The 24,936-nt window shown below is 45.0% G+C and overlaps 1 protein-coding gene across 1 annotated transcript in view; it reads right to left on the bottom strand.

The window, feature by feature from the left end:
• The window catches only part of MALRD1 (MAM and LDL receptor class A domain containing 1), a 516,028-nt gene that overhangs the window by 410,503 nt on the left and 80,589 nt on the right, over window positions 1-24,936 (bottom strand). Inside the window, exons 14-15 of the mRNA XM_059729363.1 lie at window positions 1,875-2,027; window positions 1,598-1,703 (exon numbers count right to left, since the gene is read on the bottom strand). Coding sequence (XP_059585346.1) covers window positions 1,598-1,703; window positions 1,875-2,027 — 259 coding nt within the window. The remainder of the gene's footprint in view (window positions 1-1,597; window positions 1,704-1,874; window positions 2,028-24,936) is intronic.

The raw sequence follows: 24,936 nt of genomic DNA, 5'->3' as shown, positions 1-24,936 counted from the left end.
AAGCAATGATCAGGGCTCACTCTGATGCAAAATATTACCATTATGAATTTAATTCAATGAATAATTTAAAAGTTTCAACAAAGGAAGGACAAACATTTAATGAATGCAAGAACATGCTTTCAATCCACAGTAATGATTAATACTACTTTACAATTCTACTGCACTTCTCATTCAGGATCTCCAAGCACTTTTCTAAACATAATACTTCCAACATAGCTGTGAGGTAGGTAAATGCTCCTAAGATGGCCAAAACTATCTAACCCTTCAAGTCACAAACAAAAACCTTGACATGGCCAAGAGATGCAAGAGACAACTTAAGATGTACATACCTCAGAGTCAATTATCTGTGCCCACTCAGATAACAACTTGTCAGAGCATGATTTTTCAGAATAAAAGATAGGTAGGGAATGAGGAAAATACTATTTCTGTTTCTTCAGGAGATATATTTAAACTGCACTGGAACTGCCTGTTTACTCATGAGACCTCTGTTTAGCTATCCCTGCACTATACCTATCTGACAAACAAAAAAACAGACAAGTGAATGGTTCAAATGTTGCACAGAAGGCAAAAAGGCAGGAGAGGGAACACAACCAAAAACTGACGTGACATGTCTACTAGGCCTGTGCAAAGCAGCTAGTATTCAATTTGGATTTGGTCAATCTGGGGGACAGCAATTCAATTCAGTGATTCAAATCACTGCCCTGAATTGATTCAGCCAAATATGATTCAGAGATTTGGCCACCGCCAAATCAACCAAAACTCTGAATGAAACAGGCCCCATCTCCCCACCAACTTTCCAAGTCCCATTAGTGGCTGCCCTGCCCAGTCCCAACCTCCTGGCTCTTTAATAAAATAAAAGGCTAGCACTCACTAGCTGCTGCCAGGCCGGGGTGGGGGGGGGAGGGGCAGCAATCTCTGCTGCCCTCCACTCCCCCCCACTGCATGGGGGGGCTCTGTCATGAGACATATGGGCAGTCTTGCTTAGTGGTTAAACCACCAGAGGTGGGCCAGAGACAGGGACAGAGTACAAAACACAGCCCCAATCTGGGGTCAGGATCAGGTACCAAGTCACCAAATCCCAGAAAAATCCAGGGGCAAGGTCCAGATTGGCTGAATTACCAAATAAAAAGGGAAAACCCAGAAGTCAGAGTCCAGGAACAGAGCAAACAGGATCAGACATTGTGGAGTACTAGCTCCAAAGAGGCTTGCCAGGGCAGACCTAAATCAAGAACCATTGGCAGACTTGGAGTCTGCAGCTACAGTTGGAGCTGAATGGGGAAGCTGTACTCCCAGCAGCCCAACAGAAGGTCTAAAAAGAAGCCAGTTGAAGTCATTAGCAGAATTAGGGTTGCTAATCAAAGCCCCAGGCAGATGTGACCCACTGGGCAAATAGCCCAAGCTGTACTACTTGTTAGGGCCCATGACAGGCTTTTCTAAATGCTTCAGTTTATTTTTGATTAATGGTTAAAACAAACATCTAGCAACTAAAGAGAAAAAGAAGCAGTAAATGCTGCAAAGGGAGATGTGTACAATTTCACACTCTAACCTCAATGCAATCCAGATTTTCCATACATTTAAAATCAAAATTAATTCATACCAGAAAGACACTGTGCAATCTGAGCCAGTCTGACTGAACCTGGGGCTCCGTAGCTGAGCAACCTGCGAAATGCTGCTGCCGTTTTGCAAAATGAACATAAAGTGACCTATTGAAATAAAATAAAATAGAAAGCAACTTTTTGTATGTCAGGCCAGAAGGCAGCAAGTGTAATGCATAGAAGGTTTCTGAAGAGGTCATTGCCCCCACTTTAAATCTTATTTAATAGTAAGCAGTTCAATGCAAGTGTATATGCTTCCAGGACCTGTCAATGTCTTACCTTCAGATTTGTTATAGGTATGATCGCGTTCAGGAGCTTGTTTCTGAAAGGCAGATGGAAGACCACTTCTGGAGCTTCTTACCCAGTCAAATGCATCTGTGCTTACAGTTTCAGACCAGCCACAGTTGTCTATTTCAAAGTCACACTTAGCAGCTGAAATATTGAAAGGGACAGTTCACTTTGTAACTTTGAAAATAATAACAACTAACTAATGAAAAGTATGAAAACCTTTCCAACTGTAATTAAAAAGCACAGAAAGGGAGCACTCCTGATTTGCCAACAATGAACCAGGTCACTATACAAAAAGAATCAGAAAAGGGCATTATAAGGAAAGGGGAATATTTTTTTATTTACATTATATTATCACATAGTAGGTGCCTGTACTTGTGAGCATTACTGTGGAGTAGACTAATTAACTCCACAGTAAAACATCACCATCTTCTTATGTGACCATATTAGGGTGCAATAAACAATCGTACAGCAGAGTAGCTATGTTCGCTAAAATGCACAAGTAGATGGTGACCAGGACTGGCTGGGGCATGAGGGTGCCCTTATGTGGACGCCCTCAGTGAAAAAGCTGCTGGCTGCCGAGCCCCACACTGTAGCACCCTGATGCACCAACCCACCCCACTGCAGCACATTGAGCTGGGGCAGAGCAGTCCTGAGTTGGTAGGTTGAGCCCCTGGATCCCCTGACAGCTGGGGCTGCTCCACCATGGTTCAAGATGCTGTAGTCCTGGGCACACATGTAAACACTGCAGCCAGTAGCAATAAATTCTGGTGCGAAATGCACTGGAGTTTATTGCTATGTGCTAATTACACATATAAATGCATGCAGTGTCCTTTAGCACAATATGCTCCTTGGTCTGAAAAATCTACAGGTGTAAATACATGAGACAGAGAAAGAAAAGGATATGGAAAAGAGGCAAAGGAGATTAAATGACTTGCCAAGATCATGCAGAATGTCTGTATCAGAAATAGGAATTGAACACATGTCTTCTGAGCCTAATTATAATAAAATAAAGGGCGTAGTCTGTCTGTCCATAACATTCTTGTAGCACTCTGGTTACTGAAACAAACAATTAGGGTGCTTCAAGAGCATTACAGAAAGAAAGTGGTAGTGGTGGTGCAACACCACGACAGTGGGGATGGAGGGGACAGAGCAGGGGAGTGAGGCCAGCAGCACTGGCCTCGCCCCCACCTGAAGCCTTGCTCCTTGGAGGCAACAGAACAAGGACAGAGCAGAGGGGCGAGGCTAGCAGTGCTGGCCTTTCTCCCTGCTCCCTACCCACTGACCTTGCTCCCTGGAGATGGTGGAGCACTGTCATGATGGTGGGGATGGAGGGGATGGAGCAGGGGGGCAAGGTCAGTGGCGCTGAGCTCAACCTCCCCAGCCCTTCTCCGTGGAGGTAGCAACAGCACAAAGTGCTGGTGAAGGGGGATGGATGAGACAGCAGGATAAGATTCCCCCTCTCCCTCCACTCATGGGAAGTGGCGGCAGCATGCGGGGGAGGTTAGCGCTAGGGTTAGGAAGCTTCCCCCCCTCAGTCCCTGCCTGCCCCTGCCCTCATCATTCGTGACGGGTAATTCACTAGTAAGTATATAATGGGCATGCCTATAAGTTCATTAATGTGCCTTAGATATTGTGTATTAGTTTAGTACTTGCTTAGTAAAGTACTAACTAAATGCTCAATAACTAGTGTTACTGAGCAGTAGTGCCAGCACAGGTTTATTTTGTGATGCTTACTGAGCATTAGCCTAACACTGTGCAGTAGGCTACTAGCACAGTTTTTTATGGCCACGCTACTGTGCAGTGTTATTAGGCTAATGCGTAGTAAGCATTTCATGTAGACACGCATTAAGTATTATAAGTATATAAATTCTAAGACCATCTTACTTCGTAGTAGACTAAGCCCTACAAACCCAACATGTTAACATTACATTAAAGCAAGAGTAAAAGTTAAGAATCTGTCATGCTAAATTAGGTATATCTGGAAATTCAGGCAACTGTAAAGAAAACAGAGGGAAGAAATGGTAAGTGTTGAAGTAAACTAATAAATAAGTGATCACTGATGAGTAAGTATGTCACTAAAATTTACAGAAATGAACTTGGATGTTCAAAAATATACATTTCTCAAATAACTCCCTTTTCAATTTCATGAAAAGTTATGCATCCTTTTAAAGGAAATGTTGGGAAAAAATTGTGAGAAACTTGCATGCAGTAATGTATTTCCTACTCATATAGCATGGATCAAACAATGCCAAAAACATCTATGTTCAGGCTAACCACCCCTCACCTTCTTAAGAAATAGCTTCAGAAAAGTACCACTTATGCCATAACTGTTCTGACCAAAAATATTAGCTGCATCTGTTTACAACACAAGAGTTATCCATTTTAGACTCAATGCCTTTGGAGAACACAATCCTATGTGATGACTTACTGCTGTAAATTACAGGAATTGATGCTGAAAATCCTAAAAATTGAAGGTAAAGGTAACTTCACATTTTAAATATTCTATTCTTCTTTATAATGAACAAACAATTACTGAGTGAATCATTTTGTAACAGATTCCTGATTTGAATCTTTTAAAGGCTTGTATTACATTTGGCCTTAGAGAAGCAGAGGCCTAGCAAAGCACACTAGATATTAAATAGTCTATATAAATACCACTAAGAAATCAGACCTAGAAATGAAATAAACACAATGATATTTAGGGAGAAATCAAAGAAAGTAGAAGTGCTTGTGCAATATATAAATCAATAGTGCTGCTGATGCAAAAAGAAGATACAGCATGTATGACAAACAACAGAAAGGAAGAGAAAATTGATGGAAAATAAAATGAAGACAAATAATATTTTCCAAATCTACAAGGATTCTGTGGATTGGTGGAGTTGAATGAAGGTCTGTTGAGGGAACTTAATTATGAGGGAAGACAACAGATAAAGATGGAAAGCAATTTCTGCTTTACTTTCTGCTCACCTAGGGATGCAGGATAAATATGAAACCCAGTTCCAAGAAAGAAAATGACAAATTTCTGACACAGATGGTTACACCAAAAGAGGTAAATAAAGAAGATAAAACAGGTAAGGCTCCAAACAAAAATGACTTGCATCCCCAAGTTTTTACAGAGATGGAACATAAAAAAAAAAATTTAAAAAAGCAGCAGACCATACATTCAATGTAAGCAATATTGAAGGCATTGAGATAAAATAAGATTCAAATTTTGAGCTAAAACTCAAATAAAACCTTTAAAGTTTAAAAAAAAAAAAAGTGGGGTTACAATGACACCAGGAACCCAGATGCAGGCACCTAGATGCTATCAGAAAACAGACAATGAGGATGAAGATAATAATGACAAAAGAGCAAATCACATCAATGGCAGAACTGAGTCCTTTACAGTTAAATTTTGTAAGCATTTAAATATATATACAAGCTACATTTTCTCTCCCTCTGATTCTTCTTCCCACCCACACAGTACTTGCAAGACTGTTAGATTTGGACAGCAGGTATTTTTGTGTCCTTTCCATATTATATAAACTATTCTTGTAAAAAAAAAAAAATCAGTTAAAAATACAAGTGTGACAATTTTTCAGGAAATAGAACTAAGCGGAGATATGTGGAAAATTAGTCCTGCATTAATTAAAAATAGGTTATAAGCTATGAAATAAAGAGGTATAATGTTAGTGTTAATTAAGGTGAAAATAGATCATCCAGATCTGACTGAGAAGTGTATGAAGCAAATTAAAGAAAAGGGTATACAGGAAGTGTGTGCAATGAACATTTTGAGAGACTAAGAAGTTCAAGGACATGAGGGCACCCCATTGGGGAAAAAATAAAAGTGTATAGAAGAAATTTCTTTTCAGGGAAGAAAACCAATGTTTAGAACCGATAGATGGATAAAGACAACAAAGCAGCATGGATGCCTTAAAAAAGCAAAACAAAAAAGGCAGACATTTCTTTTACAAAACCACAGTATATGTTAAAAGAGGTATGGAGATAAATCAAAAACAGTGGATTCTGCCGGTACTGCCAGTTCACTTCTGGGTCCACTACAAAGTGTGTGCCCCCCTCCCCCCGCGCTTGCCCAGTCAGCAATTGGCCACGGGGGGACACAGGGTGCCCCCCCAGACCCAGAAGGCACCAATCACAGAGCCAGGAAGGCATGTGGGTCCCCCTGTGCACTCCCCAGCAGACCCAGAAGTGGACCAGAAGTGGTTCTGATCCACTTCTGGGTCTACTGCCAAGTGCGCTAGAGACCCTCCCACACTCCTGTGGGATGCTCCATCCCACCCAGCATCTCAGCATTCATGAGCCGCCTGGTACCTCGAAGTATATAAAAAAAAAATTTAAAGCTGTGTCTATGTCCGAATTGCTGAATCTTTCCGAATCTCTCTGAATCGATTCGGAGGGTTCCAATTCAATTCAGAGAGATTAAAGGGTCTCCTGATTTGATTAGGATTCAGAGTTTTGGCCACCAAATCAAATCAGGGACTGAAGCTTCATGCAGCCCTAGTTTTTATGGGTAAGTGTTGCTGCATGATAAAACTTATTTTATTTTTTTTCAATTGCATACTGATCCACCCAAGGATCACAAAGATTCTCAAAACACCAAACCAATTAATGAATTTATCCTTACAAAACCCCTGGAAGTAAATATTTTATTCCCATTTTTCAAGTTGGAAAACTGAAACGCAAAAATGGTTAAGTAGCACACTCAAGGTCAAACATGGCCTTAATGGTAGAACTAAAAATAGAACCTGGAACTTCTTTCACCTGTATTATTAACACAAAATCATCCACAAGATCTCAGTCTTATTTTCAAATATTGGACATTCATTGGTTCAGAGTTTATAAAGGACAAACTTTATAGTTGGGAAATGCGTTAAGGAAGCATTTGGGCACTAAGTGCCCTATCTTCAATTTGGGAAAGAAACTTCTTTTCTAATAAAAGAATACTGCCTCACATCACAAAACCTTGCTTTTCATGCATTTTTGGGACCATCATGGATATATAACCATGATAACAGCACTATAAACTTTATGAAGTCCTACAGTCAAAGTACTTGAAATACTACAAAAGGACTTTAAGGAGAGATTTTATTTTTGATGAAAAAAAAAAAACCCCTTCAAACAAATATTTTAATGAAAATTAGAAAAAATTGTGCTTATTTGTGATATATACAATTTGCTCTGATTTAGGTGTTAGAGCTCCTACCCCACTGAACTGAAAGGGAAGTATATTATTTATTTCTCATGATTTGGTCTTTCATGGAGGAACATTGCATTGTGAGTAGTGCTAGAGAATTCAATAGGACTATTTGCATGAGTAGGTAGGGTAACAGAACACAAGCATTTGCGTGAGTAGGTAGGTGTAAAAGAGCACAGGGTGTGCTCTGTTACTCACTGGGATGTGAGCAGCAGCAAGGCAGCCTGCAGCTGATTGCAATCCCAATTAGGCACAACTGCCTGATTGGGAACAGGGCTTTGAGCAGCAAGGCCAGCAGTCTGCTGCTAGCAGTCACGAGACGAACACCACCCAGCTGGAGCTGCTTTTCATACCATGTTGGAGGTAAGTGTAACTCAGGTACACCCAAGGGTATGCCCTATTCTCAATAGGATGGGATGGGTAGGCAGGAGGGGGTGCTGTGAGAGGGACTTCAGAATTTTGAGGAGATCCCTCTTTCCTTTGTAGAGTTAGCCCAAGCCCAAAGTTCTTAACTATATACAATTTATTGAGTTATAATACACATAAGATAAAACTAAATATATGCATGTATTTACACAGTGAACATTAACCAGTAACGAAGGTCAAACCCTAAATAACGCTATTTACAACATCACAATACAACATTTCAATTACAAAATATAAGGCACAAACATGAACAATCTTAATAATATCTGTTCCTTAATATAGTCCCTGACCCCTGGCAAGAGACAGTCCTTCTTCCAATGGGGTCCTTCGGAGGGGGGGGGTGTCCAGAAAGCACCAGGGGCCCCTCCCCTTTGGGCCTTGACTAGGCGGGAGGCTGCTCATCCTGACCCTTTTCTGGGTTTGCCCACCCCAAACGCATTTCCCCTGTGAGACCCAAGGGCCCAATCACTCACGCTCCCTCAGGTGGCGGAGGTCAGGGTGCAGCTCGGTGGGGTCTCCTCTGCTAGAGTGCCTCTCCAGGCCTCTCTCAAGCCACTGGGCTCCTCCCCACCCTATGCCCCACTCTGGGCACTGCGGGCTCAGCTCCTCTCAGCTGCTGCACCACCGCTGCTGGCTTCTGGGTGCTGGGCCTCATGCTGCAGCACTACTATTTCGCTGTGCCCTGGCTTTGGCACCAAGGGCTCTTTTAGCATGGGCTGGGCCCTTCAGGCTCCATCCTCCCATCCTTATGCTGGGTGGTTAACCCAAGCAGCCTCTGCTGCTCCCTGGCTCCCAAGGCTTGGATCCATGTGCCGCCCTGAGCACCATGGGATCTGGCCACTTGCCAGGAGATGGGGCCCAAGCTGCCTCACTGCGGTCCCCAAGGCCCTGCCAGGGTTTCAGGCTCATGTCACTGCTTGCAGTTCCCAAAGCCTGGGATCCATGCACTGAACCATGCACTGTGATGGTCCTAAGCAATTCTTGCACTGCTCTCAGGGCCAGGCCTCTGCGCACCGTCCCTGTGCCCCATAAACAGCCCGAGTGGTCTCACACCATTCCCAAGGCTGCTCCAGTGGCAGCTTCAGAAGTCTTGGGCCTATTGCCCACTGAGGAAGAGCTCCCCAGTTTTTCTTGACTCCACTCTTCTTGAGTCCCTCACTCCATCTGTCCCTTGTGTTGGGCATGCAGCTCCTTTTATACACTCCAGGGCTCCACCCCTGAAGTCTTCCAAACCGAACAGTTTACAGTCTTCAAACAGGTCCAGGGGAACTCTTCTCCCCCTTCCCTCAGGAAAGGGGTGTGACTTTATTTCTTCTGCTGCTTCCTGATCGGTGGATGGGCTCCACCAATCAAAACAGCAGGATCTCAAGCCTGGGACTCAACCCAAGCTTTGAAAAGTGAGCCTGCTACTTAAGGGTAGGAGCTATGTGGATGGCTGGAGGCTTCTGGTCTTAGAGCATGATCTAAAACTACACCCTTCTGGGGCAGGAAGGTGTGGTGGGACTGCCAATGATGGGGTAGTCTCCAGAAAATGCCACACCTGAGGCCTCCCCAGGGAAAGGTGAATATGTGGCACCAGAAAGCCTCAGCCCCGGCTGCCTTGCATGTGACTCCATGGAGGGGAAAGGCTGGGGAGCATGCCCCGAAGTCACAGCAAGGACCCAGGCTCACAGTGAGTTCTGAGACAAAGCCCAGGTCAGGAAGGGATCTGAGGCAGTGTCCAGACACACTGTGAGTACTGAGTTGCATTAAGGAGATGGTTGTGAGGCTCCAGGGGAGTGGGGCCCTAAACTGAAGGAGCTAGATGCAAGGCTCCTCAGGCAAGGGGATAAGGGGATTTGTAAAGCACAGTGTAGGACAGGAGATTGAGGCCCAGTGTAAGGCAAGGGACTGAGGCCCAAGTATGGGACTGAGAGGGTCCTGAGTCAGGCTTGGAACCCTGAGTAGGTAGGGGCTGGGAGCCCCAGTTTATTGAAGGAAAACCCAGTGTGAGGGTACAGAGATTATGAGCTCCAGTAGGGAGTGAAGGTCCCATGTGAGACTCTGGAATGCAGGTGAGGGAATGGGCTTAAAGGCCAGGTGTTAGGCCAAACAAGTTAAGGCTGGGTGTTAGGCCATAGATAACATCTGTGAGGCATGGGACACGATATAGGGAAGGTCAGAGCCATGTATATAGGCCCTTGGCATTTGGGCAAGTAAATGGGCAGCCTCCTGCCTCATTGACACCTTCTAATTGATACCAACTAAGGTGTGGCAGTAGAGGTAGGTGGGTGGTTAGTTCAGAGACAAGTGGATGGGCCAATGATTGGACTGGCCCCAGGATGCTCACTTGGTACATTAGACAACTGTTGATATTATGGATCATGGTGTACACATAAGAGATCTCCAACCATCACACCAAGACCTTCAATTCATATGCCTAGGCAAGAGTATCAAGGAGTGGAGGCTGCTCAAGACCAACCATTCCCCCTATAGATCACTACGACAGAATCCCAAGGCCAGACCAAGTCTAGATCTTCAGGGCCTTGATGGTTGTCAGAAAGCAACACAGAAGAAATTTGGCTGATTTCCTACTGCCTCAGTGTGGGCTCATTTCTATCAAGATGTTGTCCCTTAGTCTTTCTCCAACCAAGGAGTACCCACAAAGAAGTGGAGGCTAGGGTTTTGAGGTGGCCTATATTCACCTTACTCTGGAGGTTGCAACATTGTGGTATTTTATTGGACCTACCCTGCCACAAGTAGCCCTGCTAGGTTGCCACCACCCTCCAGTTGGATGCATTTTATGGTCATACTCAGGACCATTTATCTGAGTAATGTTATGCATATGCATATGTGTTTCCGGGATCAGACCCTTAGACAGCAATGTCTTATGCCAAACCTTCTACTTAGACATTTTTCTCACCATGGAGATTACACATAATGACAAGTACTTTAAAATGATTACTTTTCAATCCAAGGCCCTTTAAAGATCAAGGGTCTGAACAAAACGTGTTTGAGATGACCATAAAGAACTACTACAGTCTGTTTTAGTACGATAAGGCACTTGAACACTGTTCAACATTTAGAAGTGCTTTGAAAGTTGCAAAAACACTGAATGGTCTCCTAGTATCACATAGGGAAAACCACTGACAAATGTTGCTCTGATTCACTAAAAATACAACATAAGGGCCATGGACAGACCTTATATTTGTAGCACCAAAGAAATTAAGAGGACAGATGTACACCTCTCCTGTAGGGCTGCAAAACAGTTCCTGTTTCAAAGTTTGTAGTATTGCATATAATATGTGTCCAGTTATACTGGCATCTCTTGATTCCCAGCTCCAGAATTCCACATGGCTCCAATGTACCCACTCCCCAACTAAGTCACTCTAACCACAGGATGGAATGCAGAGACCAAATTACTTGACATTATAAATAGGGAACTACCTAAATCGTGCCAGAAGTGCACTGCCCATTCACTCCCTTAATTTTGCTCTTTTTGCTGTGCACCCCTCCCCAAACCTCCTTGTTGCTGATTGGTCAAGGGGCCCCAGTGGCCCCACTCAATCCTGATTGGCTGGAAGGCAAAAAAATGGCTTTAAATATGCTGCAGTTTTTGCCTCCTGCTGCTGACTAGCAGAGGGTCCCTGGCAGCCCCTGCCTGTTGCTGATCAGCTAGAAGTAAAAAACCATGGTATATTTAAAACAATGGTTTTTGCCTCCTAGCTGATCAAGAACAAGTGCTGGGCAGTGGGGCTGCTGGGGGCCACTCCACCAATCAGAGGCAAGGGGGGCACATGGCAAAAAGAGCAAGATTAAAGGAGCCGCTGTACCATACACTTCCAGCATGATTTAGGTAGGTGACTGTCGCAGGGCACCTCGGTGCTCCTGCTCCTAGAGAGGAGAAACTGCCAGGGAGAGAGCCCTGGCAGGACAATAATGAGCACAGCTGCGGGTTGCCAGGGCAACTAAGGAGAGTCAGCTGGCCAGAAGGGGGCAGGGCCTGGCCCTTATAAAACCCAGGGAGGAAGCCAGGATAGCAGTTCCCTGCCAGCAGCCACAGAGGCAGGAGCTCGGAGGCGAGCACTGTAGGAACTGCTCTAGCCGAGTGAAGGAGGGCAGCTCGAAGAGGTTTGAGCACCATGGTTTAGCCAGGCGACGTTGAGTTAAGTTGTGGCCAAGAGGCTTGTGTTTGGTTGTGGTTGTTTATTACACCGGTGGTTTGGGTGAGGCTATAGGGGTTCAGGGGTTGGAGGAGGCCTCATAGGGGGCTCACGGTAAAGTGGGGACCCCGGCGCCAGTGAGGGTGCACTAGGCCCTGAGAGTTGCAGGGCAGAGTTGTGGGGTCAGTTAAGCTCAGAGAGGAGCGGCTGAACCCCAAGGAACCCACAGGGGTGTGGGGCCCTAGCGCCAGCGAGGGCGCAGTATTCTCAGAGGGAACCCCAGTGGTGTGGGAACCCGGTGCTAGTGAGGGTGCAGTATCCTTAAAGGGGCCTCATGGCAGAGCGTGAGGACCCCGGCGCCCAAGGGGGGGGCGCAGCAAGCCCCAGAGAGGGGCCGTATTATTAGGAGCCCAAGAGTGGGTGTAGCAAGCCCCAGAGAGGGGGCAGTATTGTTGAGGAGCCCTAGCGGGGGCACAGCAAGTCCCAGAGAAGGGGGACTATTGAGAAGCCCAGGATGGGCGTAGCAAGCCCGGGTAGTAGGCTAGTGCTGCAATAGACCTCAGACAGGAGCAGGGTGCTGCGGTGGACCCTGACAAAAGGGGTTAGCAGTACAGAGCCCAGGAGAAGGGCAAAGTGCGGCGGTGGCCCCCGGCAAAAGGGGATAGCAGCACGGTGCGCCCGGAGGAGGGAGGTTAGCAGTGCGGTGGGCCTAAGAGACTGTAGGGCTCGATACGAAGTCCCAGAGTGGATAAGTCCCTGAAAGGGACGACACTTTAGAGAAGGCCTTAAGTCGGCCTCGAGAGCCCCAAGAGAGGGGCAGTATACGAGAGAGAGCCCAGAGTGGACACAGAGAGAGAGAGCCCAGGAGGGGGCACTTCCATAGAGTGTACGGAGTAGGCCCGAGGGAGCGGGCGAGTTGATTTGCGACAGGACAACGTCCAGAACATCTGCGAGGCTTGGGGCATGGTATTAGGGGTTGGTAGGAGCCACGTGTGGCCCTAAGGCTAGGGTGCCTGGGGAGCACCTGTCGTACAGGGAGACACCCCGGGGGGGTCCAGGAGAACACGGGGACCATGGGGAAGGAGGTCCCGATTAGCCATGCCCAAGGAGGTGTAAGGCAGCCTCCCGAATTTACTGAACATCGAAGACGTGGCAGGCGAGAATAAGAGGGTGCCCTTGGGCCGGACTTGACACGGTGAGAGGGACCTCAGGGAGATCACGGCCCTCCTGTGGGACCCCGCCGTGACAGTGACTAATGTAAAAGATTTCTTTCTGGAGTAATTAACCATGGGACCTACAAGAGGAAAGGCAATTCTTGACCTAGTCCTAAATAATGTGAAGGGTATGTTACCGAGGTTCTCCACAATAGTGACCATAATAAAATTGAGTTTTACATCCATGTAAGAGGGGAGGTAAAAAAGAAATCTATCACAGCATCTTTTAACTTTATAAAGGAAGACTACACCAAAATGAGGAAGCTAGTTAGATAAAAGTTAAAAGGGGTCACTGAGGAGGTGAAGGACTTGCCAGCAGTGTGGGAACTACTTAAGAATACCATATTCACAGCACAAAGCAAAAGCACACCACAAACTTAAAAAAAAAGGAAAGAAAAGAGGCCAAAAGCAAGCCAGCATGGTTCAGTGGTAGAGTTATAGAAGCAATAAATAGAAAAAAGACTTCTTTCAAAAAGTGAAGGTCATATCCTAATGAGGAAAATAAAGAGCACAGAATCTGGCAAATCAAATGTAAAACTGTAATAAGACAAGCTATGAAAGAATGTGAGGACAAACTTGCTAGAGACACAAAAGGTAGCAACAAAACATTCTTTAAGTATATTAAAAGCTGAAGACCTACCAGGGAGTTGGGTAGGCCTTTAGCACTCCTTTTGCACCCTGATCATCCAAAGGATGATGGAGCCGTTGCCAAGAAACTAAATGCATTGATTGTGTCTGTCTTCACTGTGGAAAAGGTTAGGTTAGAGGTTAAGGAAATTCTCTCACCAGATCTATTCCTCTCTTGGGACAAGTCAGTGCAACTGACCCAAATTGAAGCTGCAATAGATGAGGTCAGAGAAGAAACTGATAAACTAAACAGGAGAAAATCACCACCACCTGATGGTATTCACCCTACAGTCCTGAAGGAGCTCAGACTGTAAATTGCTGAACTCCTAACTGTAGTATGCAACCTATCATTAAAAGAGCATCAGTACCAGTGGACAGGAGGGTTGCCAGAGTGACTCCAATATTTAAAAAGGGCTCTGGTATCCCAGGGAATAACAGGCTGGTGAGTTTAACTCCTATTCCTGAAAAACTGGTAGAAACAAAAATAATAATAATAAAAAAAGAATTGTTCAGCACGTGGATGAACATGATTGAAGACAGACATGTCTTAAATATAGAAAACAAAGTGTGAGTATAAATAATAAGTGTTTACAAAATACTAAATGGTGAAGAAACAGTATATAGGGATTTATTATTTACTGTCTCTCACAATACAACAAAAAGAGTCATTAAAATGAAATTACTAGCTGGCAGTTAAAAACTAAAAGACATTTCTTTTTCACACAGCGTTAAGTACAGAGCTCATTGCCACAAGACCTTGTGGAAGCTGACAGTTTAATCAGATTCAAAAAGTGATTGGACAAATTCTTGGAGGAAAGGTGCATCAATAGCTGTTGAATATAGGAGTTAGGGGTGCCACTTCTGAATCAACACTTAGTAGACCTTAAATTCTAGAGGCTGCAAGTGAGAGAGGACCAGGAGAAAAAAAACCTAGAAACCCTGTTCAGGTACAGGGTGCCTATAACTAGGTGTGGGAAGCAGCGCAGAAAGACCGATGCTCTTTAATGTCTTCATCAGCGACTTGGACAAGGGAGTGAAGTGTATTCTGTCCAAGTTTGCGGATGACACAAAGCTATGGGGAGAAGTGGACACGCTGGAGGGCAGGGAACAGCTGCAAGCAGGCCTGGACAGGTTGGACAAGTGGACAGAAAACAACAGAATGCAGTTCAACAAGGAGAAATGCAAAGTGCTGCACCTAGGGAGGAAAAATGTCCAAGACACCTACAGCCTAGGGAGTGACCTGCTGGGTGGCATGGAAGTGGAAAGGGATCTTGGAGTCCTAGCGGACGGCCTCCAAGATGAACATGAGTCGGCAGTGTGACGAAGCCATCAGAAAAGCCAATGGCACTTTATCATGCATCAGCAGATGCATGACGAATAGGTCCAAGGAGGTGATACTTCCCCTCTACCGGGCGCTGGTCAGACCGCAGTTGGAGTACTGCGTGCAATTCTGGGCACTGCACTTCAAGAGGGATGCAGATAACCTGGAGAGGGTCCAGAGAAGAGCCACTCGTATGGTTAAGTGCTTGCAGACCAAGCCCTACGAGGAGAGACTAGAGAAACTGGACCTTTTCAGCCTCCACAAGAGAAGGTTGAGAGGCGACCTTGTGGCTGCCTATAAGTTCATCACAGGGGCACAGAAGGGAATTGGTGAGGTTTTATTCACCAAGGCGCCCCGGGGGTTACAAGAAATAATGGCCACAAGCTAGCAGAGAGCAGATTTAGACTGGACATTAGGAAGAACTTCTTCACAGTTCAAGTGGCCAAGGTCTGGAACAGGCTCCCAAGGGAGGTGGTGCTCTCCCCTACCCTGGGGGTCTTCAAGAGGAGGTTAGATGAGCATCTAGCTAGGGTCATCTAGACCCAGCACTCTTTCCTGCCTATGCAGGGGGTCAGACTCGATGATCTATTGAGGTCCCTTCCAACCCTAACATCTATGAATCTATGAAGAGCCTGAGCAGGAGGTTCTGAAGGAGGTAGAAGAGGGGCTGCACCCTAGTGCATGTGAAGTAGGCATACACCAGGTTTCCTTCTGTTGGCAAAAGCAGCAGGTTTTGAAGGTGACCATAAAGTGCATCAGATACATGCCCATGGCAATGGCTTCATGGAGGAGCTGCCAGCTATGGTCCCTAGTGGCTTGTGGGATCAAAGTTGAATACAGATTTGTCTAGTAAGGACCCTAGTCCCTGTCCTCACCTATGATGTTCCCACCTGTTATTGTGGTGGGATGCAACGACATGATGTATTGTGCAGAGCATAAGTATGTAGAGCTGGTGATGGTGGACTGTCTGGAGGTGGACCAACCTGATATCCTGCAGTCTGCTGAGAGAGTGGGACAGTAAGTGCTACGGTACCTGTTGAGGCAGCGGCCTCGCAACTAATTCTGGGGAGTTGGGTAAACCAGGTGGCAGGGACTACCTTCACACAGGACTTCACCAAAATAGACAAGGGCAGTGGGTAGAAGGGCAGCCTTCACCTCCTAGAGTAAGTATCAGAGAGCAAGCTGCGTGGGCAGCTCCATGCACAGAGCCAGTGCAGAGGGATCCACCTACCCCTATCCCTGCCTGGCTTAGTCCAGGAGGTCTCTGATATCAGTGATGTTGACCAGGACCATCCTCTGGTGCATCCAGGGCACCTCTGCTGCCAACACTACCAGCTGGGGTTTTTCAGTAGGGGCTCCACAAGGAGGTTAGTGTCCTGGGCATCTGTCTCTGGGGACCTGGATGTGGAGACCAGCCTTCACATATCAGAATCCTTGGTAGTGGAAGAGGAAAGCACAGGGATCTTGGTTTCCTCTGATTAAAAAAAAAAAAAATCCCCAATTTTCAGATTAAAATAAGTAACCTAAAACCCACATTTTTCCATGATCAAAATGAAATATCACATATATATAATGGTGATCAAAATGAATGGTGATCAAAATGAAACACCACCAATATATAGATATTATAGATAGTGGAGTTTCATTTTGATCACGGTGGTGTTTCATTTTGATCATGGAAAAATGTGAATTTTGGGTTCCTTTTTTTTACCTAGAAATTGGGGATTTTTGTTTTGTCACAGGACTCACCCACAGGAGGGCAAACACAGAGGGCATTTGTACATATGCACATGCACCGCAGTGGTAAGCACTTTGAAAAGCACACAGCACTGCAGCACGTGCAGTTGTATAAGCTGTGAAATGCATGTCAGCACTGAGAAAATGGCGGTGGCATACTTTTGAATTAAAATACATCAAAGGTGCTTTAGTTCAAAAGTGCACCACTGCCATTCTCTGCATGTTGACATGCATTTCACCACTTATACAACTGCATGCACTACAGTGCAGTGCATGTCAGCTTGCGTATGGAGCCTTCGTGTCTGCTCTGACCTACCAGATTTCCAGCATGTCCCTGCCCAAAAATGTATGTGTATAAATGCCCAAGGGTTGCTGCTGGAGCAGCTAGTGGGAAAGCTGGAAGTGCTGCTGGTGAAGGGTACCACTGACATTGTAGGGTCCCCTCTTGCTGCAGGTAGCTGCAGTGATGGTGGGTAAAGCAAGAGGTAACTCCTCCCCTGGAGCAGCTCAGCAGGGCTCCTGCTGCTCCCTGGCCCATCAGCTCCAAAAGCAGCCAAGGGGAAGTGGTGGTACCTCCTGGTGGAGGCAGGATGCTGGGCAAACTGGACCAATGGTCATACCCAGTAAACGGCAGTTCTTTGTTCTTATGTTTCTATGTGAAACTGACTCTCTGACAGCCTGTCAGGAGAAGAGCTACGGCTCAGCCAGGACTGGGGGCTATAGCTCTGGCCAAATGATCTGGAGCTATGGCAGGCAACACCTGATACTTATTATTGCAGTCTGGTGCAAGTAGGTTTAGGCCAAAACCCAGATCCAGGTTTTAATTTCAGACCAGTTTTTGCATCATAAATCCAGTCCTACATAATGCCAAAGATACAAATTCTGAAGTCAAATCCTCTAAAACATAAAACGTTTCAGATCTTGGATTTCATTTCTGGCCTACTTCTATTTATTATCCTCATCAGGATACCCCATAGAGAAAATCTGCATAACTGGCACGGACACTGCCATTAGCAAACATATTAAACTGTTCAGTGCAACAGGGTAATAATGACATCTGTCTGCAAGGACACATTAACTTTATTAACCCCAAGTAAAACAAAATGCACTCTATTTCAGCCCATTTGGCCTGGACACTACAGTGCATAAGATTCCATATGTACTGAGTTATTTCAGCTAAGTTTGGATATTTGGTTAAATTGAAACATTTAGTTTTTATTAATTATAATAACATATCACCAAGTAAAGAGCAGCCACGTGACTCTTGGCCACCTAAACTATCCAGTTAGGGCTATATAACTGTCAAAATGACAGAAAAATCTGTGAGAGATGGCTACTGGTAGAGTGGACTAAAATTCTGAACATTTTTTTTCAGGCAATATTTTTGGTCCAAATCTGAGCTAAGACAAGTATTTATTAAATTTCCTATAAAAAGGACTTCACAAAATTGTTTCATACTTCCCGAAGTGTCATTTTAATCTTACATTACTCTTACCTAATGAGATGTCCTACTACATAATAAAATAGTTAAAATATGCTGGTTTTATTTATTTTTAAAAAATTATTAATGGCAGCTGATACTTCGATTAGAGTGTTCCCTTTCAGCCTTCAAAGTCTCTAGAAAGCCACCCAGGGACAAGATCAAGAGACGCAATTAAACTTTCATTCCCATTTCCATTTCCTTCTATGAGGGATGAAATAGGAAACATCTCTCCGTGCATTTGATATTGAATCTATATGGGGATGCAAAGAACAGGAAAAAATAGAGCTAGGATGGCATTTACTCATTTCTCAATACTGTAGCAGCAACTCTGGTTTCTTGCTACCTTAAGTAACCTGCACTCAATACCTGTACCACAGTTGCAATGAATTTCTACATTTATAACCCATCACTCCTGAAGGCCTTGAGTAAAACCCCACCAGTAATTATCTCTGATGGTGGGGCAGAAAAAGGATCCCAGGCCCCAGAAAAAGCAAGGAAAGGGTGAGAGGAAAGAAAAACAAGTAGAAATAATGGCTCACTTCCTAAAGCAGTAATAAAAAAACGCCTACACTCTTACCTCTGCATGTAGACTATAAGTGAGCATATCAAGAAGCAGGATGAGAAGTAAGGGCACCAATACATGTGCCTGCTTTAATGCATGCTAATTAGCATGCATAAGAGAAGACTCAATTCACTGAGTCTGTTGGAGCATGCTAATTAGCATGCTCCAGCAGCCTTGGTGGCACATGCATTCAGCATACCCACACCTCAAAATGGTGGTCAGGGCATTTTTAGTTAAAGCACCCGCACCATCATTTTGAAGTACGGGATACTGAATACATGAGATGTTGTGGGTGCTTTAATTAGAGTGGCTTCCAAGAGCCATTCTAATTAAAGTGCTACCCCACTCACCCCAGAGCATGTGTAAAGATGCCCTAAGGTACCACAAGCTCAACCATACCACTAATGAAGAAGAAAAGGTCTGTATTGCTTATCCCCAAACAAGATAGGATGTCATTGGTGCCTTTTTTCTGACAATACAGGTATTCCCAAACTTGAGAAACCCAAAGATTCATTTTTCTGTTGAAGAAACCCATTGAAAAATAAACCAGAGCAGTGCAGTAACAGGCAGCACGTGCCACTCAAAAGTGGAGCTGGGCTGTGGCTGCCAGCCAAGCTCTGCATGGCAGAATCACTGCTGCAGCTCCAGGAAGCCCGCAGAACCCCAGGTAAGGCTGCTGGGGCCAGCTCAGTGCTGGCCCCAGCCTCCCCTACCCCACCTGGGGTAACTTGCCATGTGTCAAAGTGCACATAGCATGGGTGTTCCCTAGGAACAAGTCGTGGTGATGCAAAGTGTGTTGCAGGTACTTGTCCACAGGGAACCAAACATCCACACCATGTGTGGACACAGCCTATGTGTGTCAAAATGAAACCCTGGATCTCTACTCAGAGTGTAGGTTGTAAAAAATTTCTATTGCCCTGGAATTTTTCTGACCCGGGGAAACCTTTCTTCAACTTTTAAGAATCATTTTGGGATAGGGAATATCCATGGGTCAAAAAAACCCGCAGAAAAAAAATCGGAACAGTGCATGTATGGGCAGCACTCCCTTGCAGCACAGAGAACATCTGGATGTGCAGTATGTGGCACCATAGATGTGTTTGCTGTGCTGCATACTGTATGGCCACAATTGTCTGGATGTGGCCATAGAGTTTAAAAGCTTTCTTTACATGTTCTAAATTATTCTTCTCTTCTTTAACAAGCAGTCCTGGGACACAATTTCCAGGATGAAACACATGGCTTTAAAAAAGAACTGTTCAGGATCCTCTTTACTGCTGTTTTATTTTTTAATAAGCATATGCAATGCTGTTGGGCATCAGCTATGAGCTACTACTGTTAATCCATGTCCTTTCAGTTAATACGATTTACACAATGGATGGGGCAGTATATAACCTTAAATTTGGCTAAAAATATTCTAGTAAGATGGGGAATGATACAAGATGGAAGGTTAATATAAGCTAGTGTAGGTTAATTAAACTAACAAAAGATAGAGGTGGGGGAAAAGGGGAAAAATGATCATTCTATTAACATAAATCAAGACACTGAAAAACAAAATTAATTAAAGCACCAGTAATGTGAAAAGAAGAAATTCTTTAATTGCTTATATACCAGTACTAGAAGCCTGGATAATGAAAAAGAGGAATCTGAATTGTTCATTTATACGAGCTTATATTCAATCTACTTGTTTTTACTTAAGCCTGGGGAGAAGCTTCATGTGACTGAAATGTTAAAATTTGTTGTTATAAGTTATTTGGAATGATCATATGTGCAAAAGGGTAGTACTCTGGGTCAAAAATGGCATGCTTCTTTTACAAATAACAAAAAACAAGGCAAACAGAAAAAACTGCATGTAAGTAATAGCTGGAAGACAGGATCAGGAAGAGATGGAAATGATGATGATCATCATCATCATCATGACTGATTGACCAATTGATTTATATGCCACCCTTGCCAAAAAAGGCTAAAAGTGGCTTATAATAAAAAAATAAAGAAACAGAATAAAATATTAAGAGAACAAGGTAAAACAAAACTCTCCCAGTGACTGCCCCCTCCAAATTCAAAAGCAGTCCACTCAAACTGACCAGCTCCCACTCCTCTGCCTCTAAACCAAAGAGAATGTCCCTCTTGCCCAACCAAACCTTGCTTCCCAACCCACATTCAGTACTTCTGTAAAAGGAAACAATGGTCTTGCTCGCCCATATTCCTCCCCAACCCTACCCACTCCTACACCCACATGTAGAAAAGTCCTCCACATCCCCTTACTATTCCTTCCAAGCCATATGCCTCCTCCTAAGGGAAGGGTAGTGGGGGCATGGTTGTCTCCCAAATCCATTTTTCATTCCCTTTCCCTACAAGGAAAGCACATTCTTTAATTTTTAAAAAAAATCCAAAATCCAAACAAAAAGCACAGTCCTTCATTCCATCTCTGTCCCTGCTAAAGCATAACATTAAAGAGCTCCCTTGAACATTGCCCTTCAGGGGCATCCAACTTGGATACCCACCCCTGGGTAGCCCACAATCCTTTCTAAAGCCACAAGCTGACAGAGGCCTTTTCTTATGCTGGTTTGAAGGAAACATGAGTGAGACAAAAAAGGTGTTAAAGCTCCATGACAATGTGGCATAAAAATGAATGAGTATAAGAATTAAATGGTCCCTGAATCAATTTAAACCACGTTAGGTTTCTAACTGTCATGGGAATGGAGGCTCAATGACAGCCTTCCCAATAGGAGTAGCAAAAGCTAAAAAGCATAGCTGGTTTTAAACCATTATGTGTAGGGGGAAAATGTGTTCTCATGGGTGAATTCAAACTGAGTGACATATATTAATATTAATGCCCGAGGCCCAGGACAGAGGCAGGAATGTGTGGCTGCAGGGCTAGCTAAGGAGTGGGCCGAAGTCACAGGTGGCTCATCTGGGGGGTTGGCTCTCTGCTGATGTGCACACTCCTGGGGAGGGGGAAATAGGGGGGCACATCCCCCCCAGATGTGTGTGCAGGGTGAAGGTGGATGTGGGATGTAGGCTCAGGGCTTTCCACTGTGCTGTCCTCCCTCTGGGGATCCCCGTGGCCCAGCAGGCAGGACCCAGCATGAGAGGACGGAGCAGAGCAAAGAGGCTCAGTTCTGCCGCCACCTAGAACCCTGCACCAGTTGTGCTGCCATGGTGAGGCACTGCCAGCCCACCTGGCAGCAGCAGGGGACAGAGCTCCACATTGCTGGGCAGGCAGGGGGTGCCTTGCCATAACAGCATGTGAGGCTCTTGGTGGTGGCAGCAGCAGTGGCAGCATGGAGCCTCTTCACCCTCTTATGCTGGGTTCCGCCTCCTGGGCTGCCAAGGCCCCTGGGGGAAAGACAGCAGGGCAGGGAGCCTGCATCCTCCTCCACCCCACACCGGCTCCCTTCAACTCTGCTCTGGCTGTGTAACTTATGGGGAAGACTGGACTCTGTGCTCCACTCTGGCCGCAGAAGCTGCCACCTCCCATGTGCAGAAGTCGGGGCTTGAGCATTGCTGGGCTGGCTAGGTGACTGCAAGCCATGGTCCTGACCACATAGCTAGGGCAACTGCCACCCCACCCCCTCCAGCAGGGCTGGAGGATAGGGGGCTGTGGGTTGGGAGTCAGGGGCACCAGCAAGGCCAGCATGCTGTGGGTTGGGAGTGACTGGCACCTGGGGGAGTGGGAGGCTGTGGGTTGGGAGCAAGGAGCATGTGCAGAGCTAGGGGGGCTGTGGCTTGGGATTGAGGGGCAATGGGTTTTGCAGGGGTAGGGAACTGGCATGTCCGGGCTGTTTAGTGCCACAAAGCGGGGGGGGGGCAGGGAGGCGATAGCTGCTACTGGACCTGCGTCCTGGTAAGTGAAAAGGGCAAGGGGAGCTCTGAATTTCTAGGACAAAAAAAAACCAAAATCAAATGCCAAAATAAATAGGTATTTATAATTTATTTTATTATAATGATTGAGGCACTGGTAGGCTTCCACATTGCTTTAAACTTGTAAATATATCAATAAAACATTGTGTTCAACTGATACCTAAAAATATAGTGAAATTTCATTTCAACTGTGGAAAAATATGGATTTTGGGTTTTTCAATCAGAGCGTTTGGGATTTTTTTTAAATCAGAGAATTTGCAATTTTTTAAGAGAGAATACCAAGATCCCTACTCATAAGATAATATAATTCTAGTTTTATAATTATGCTGGTCTTTTGCTGATTTACTAAAAATCTGTTTCATTTCTTACAAGCCTTTAGTAAGTATCTCTCCTTGTAGCTCCTTTGCAAATGTAACAAACGTATAGTAAAAATAATGATTTGGTCAAGCCAACAGTAAGGGCCTGATTTTTCAGAGCTGACATATGCAACCATGATTGCATATACAAACTGGGTAACTCCATTTTCACGTGGTCAGTTAAGTTTCTAAATGGCAACAGCTGAGTTTCAAGTAGGCGAGTCTAGTGGTGGCATCTTCATTTGAAAATTAAACACATACCTAAATACTTCTCTGTGAGCATCAGGCCATGAACTACCATGGCAATAATGTTCTTTATCCAACATAATAGTTCATCTAATACTTTACATCATAAGAATAAAAATCAAATACCATGTCCTAAACTGCTCTATTCTGCTGAAAAGTTAGATATGGGATATTTTTTCATTTTAAACAAAAAGAAGGAAGCAGCTGCTATAATTCAAAGTGACATCAATACAGACTGAGTGAAAACATTGTATTTCAAGAGTTGTAACTATTTTTTAAATGATCTGCTCATGAATTAATGGAAACCTAGCAATAAGGATTCCAATGAGTACACATATACGTCCTTAAAGCATGAGTTATTTGTTAATATATTTTCACTTACGACACTTGGCTTCATCATCACCATTTGCACAGTCAGGTGTAAAATCACAGAACTTGTTAGATGAAATACAGCTTCCATTTTCACAAGGCAAGTATCCCGATGGACAATGAGAAGGTGAAGATTTAGTGGTTCTAAACTCTACATCCCCTTAAGAAAAAAAAAATCCAAGATAATAAATAGATCACAGAGGTACAATCAGTTACTATATACAAAAATAATTTTTTTGGTAAGAACAGAAATCCAGTTGGTGTTAAACAGTATCCAAAAATGTGCCAGGTCCATGACAGATCTACTGATTCACACATGATGGTTGTTCAAAAGAATTTACATGTGGAATTTTTCAAAAGCAGCTATGACACTCAGGTGTTCAACTCCACTGAAGACATTCTAAGCACAAGCAGTCTCTTCAGCAGTGTGCAATTTTCTTCAACAACAATCAAGCATAAATCATGTAGTATGTGTGTACCTAGCAAGAATGGATTTAGAAACTTTGGACGCATCCCCACGAGCAGGAACATGCATTTTCCTGGGGACAAATAGCAGCAGCACATATTTGTACTTCTGCTACTAGTTCCCGGGAAATCCCCCTGCACCTGCACTCTGGCATGTGGCAAGTTGCCCCAGGTGGGGTAGGGGAGGCTGGGGCCAGCACCTGGTTTGGCTGCAGCCTCCTTACCTAGGTTCCCGGGGGGCCTTCCAGGGATGCAGCAGCAGCAATTCAGACTCATGAAGCCTGGACAGGACCTGGAGTGTGGCTCTGGCCTGCCAGGCTCCTGTTTTGGGCAGCGCATTATGCTACCATGTGCACCACCCCGCTTTTTTCTGGCATGGGGTTTTTTTGTTTGTTTGTTTTTGCTTTTTTTTACACCAAGAGATGACAGTATCCAAAAAACCGGCCAAGCTGCAAATTAGCAGCATGACAAATGCATGCAAGTGTGGTGTATGCAGTTTGTGGTGCAGCAGATGGGCTTGTGGCACTGCAAACCGCATATGCACACTCATCCAATTACACCCTTTGGCCATGTCCCCACAAGCATGGACATTTGGTTCCCCAGGGACAAGTAGTGGCAGGACACCTTGCACCACTACTACTTGTTCTCAGGGAACACCTGTGCCACATGAGCTTTGGTGTGTGGCAAGTTACTTTGGGTGGGGTAAGGAAGGCTAGGACCAACACTGTGCTGGCTCCAGCAGCTTTACCTGGGGTCCTGGGGGCCTCCTGGGGCTGCAGCAGCAGCGATTCTGCCGTGTGGAGCCTGGCCAGCAACTTCAGTGCGGCTTCGGGCACTGCAGCTCCATTTCTGAGCAGCGTGTGTTGCCCGTGCATGCGCTGCTCTGCCTTTTTTTTCCCATGGGTTTTTTTGACCCCTGGATATTCAAAGGTCAAAGAAAACCAAGGGGAAAAAAAGTGGAGCAGCATACACACAGGCAGCATGCCCTTGCAGTGCAGAGAACATATGAATGTGCAGTATGTGACAACGCAGACATGTTTGTGGAGCCAC

Source organism: Alligator mississippiensis, chromosome 5 (assembly GCF_030867095.1).
Source record: "Alligator mississippiensis isolate rAllMis1 chromosome 5, rAllMis1, whole genome shotgun sequence".
NCBI classification, from domain to species: Eukaryota; Metazoa; Chordata; order Crocodylia; family Alligatoridae; genus Alligator; species Alligator mississippiensis.
This window is presented reverse-complemented; position numbering and strand designations above follow the sequence as displayed.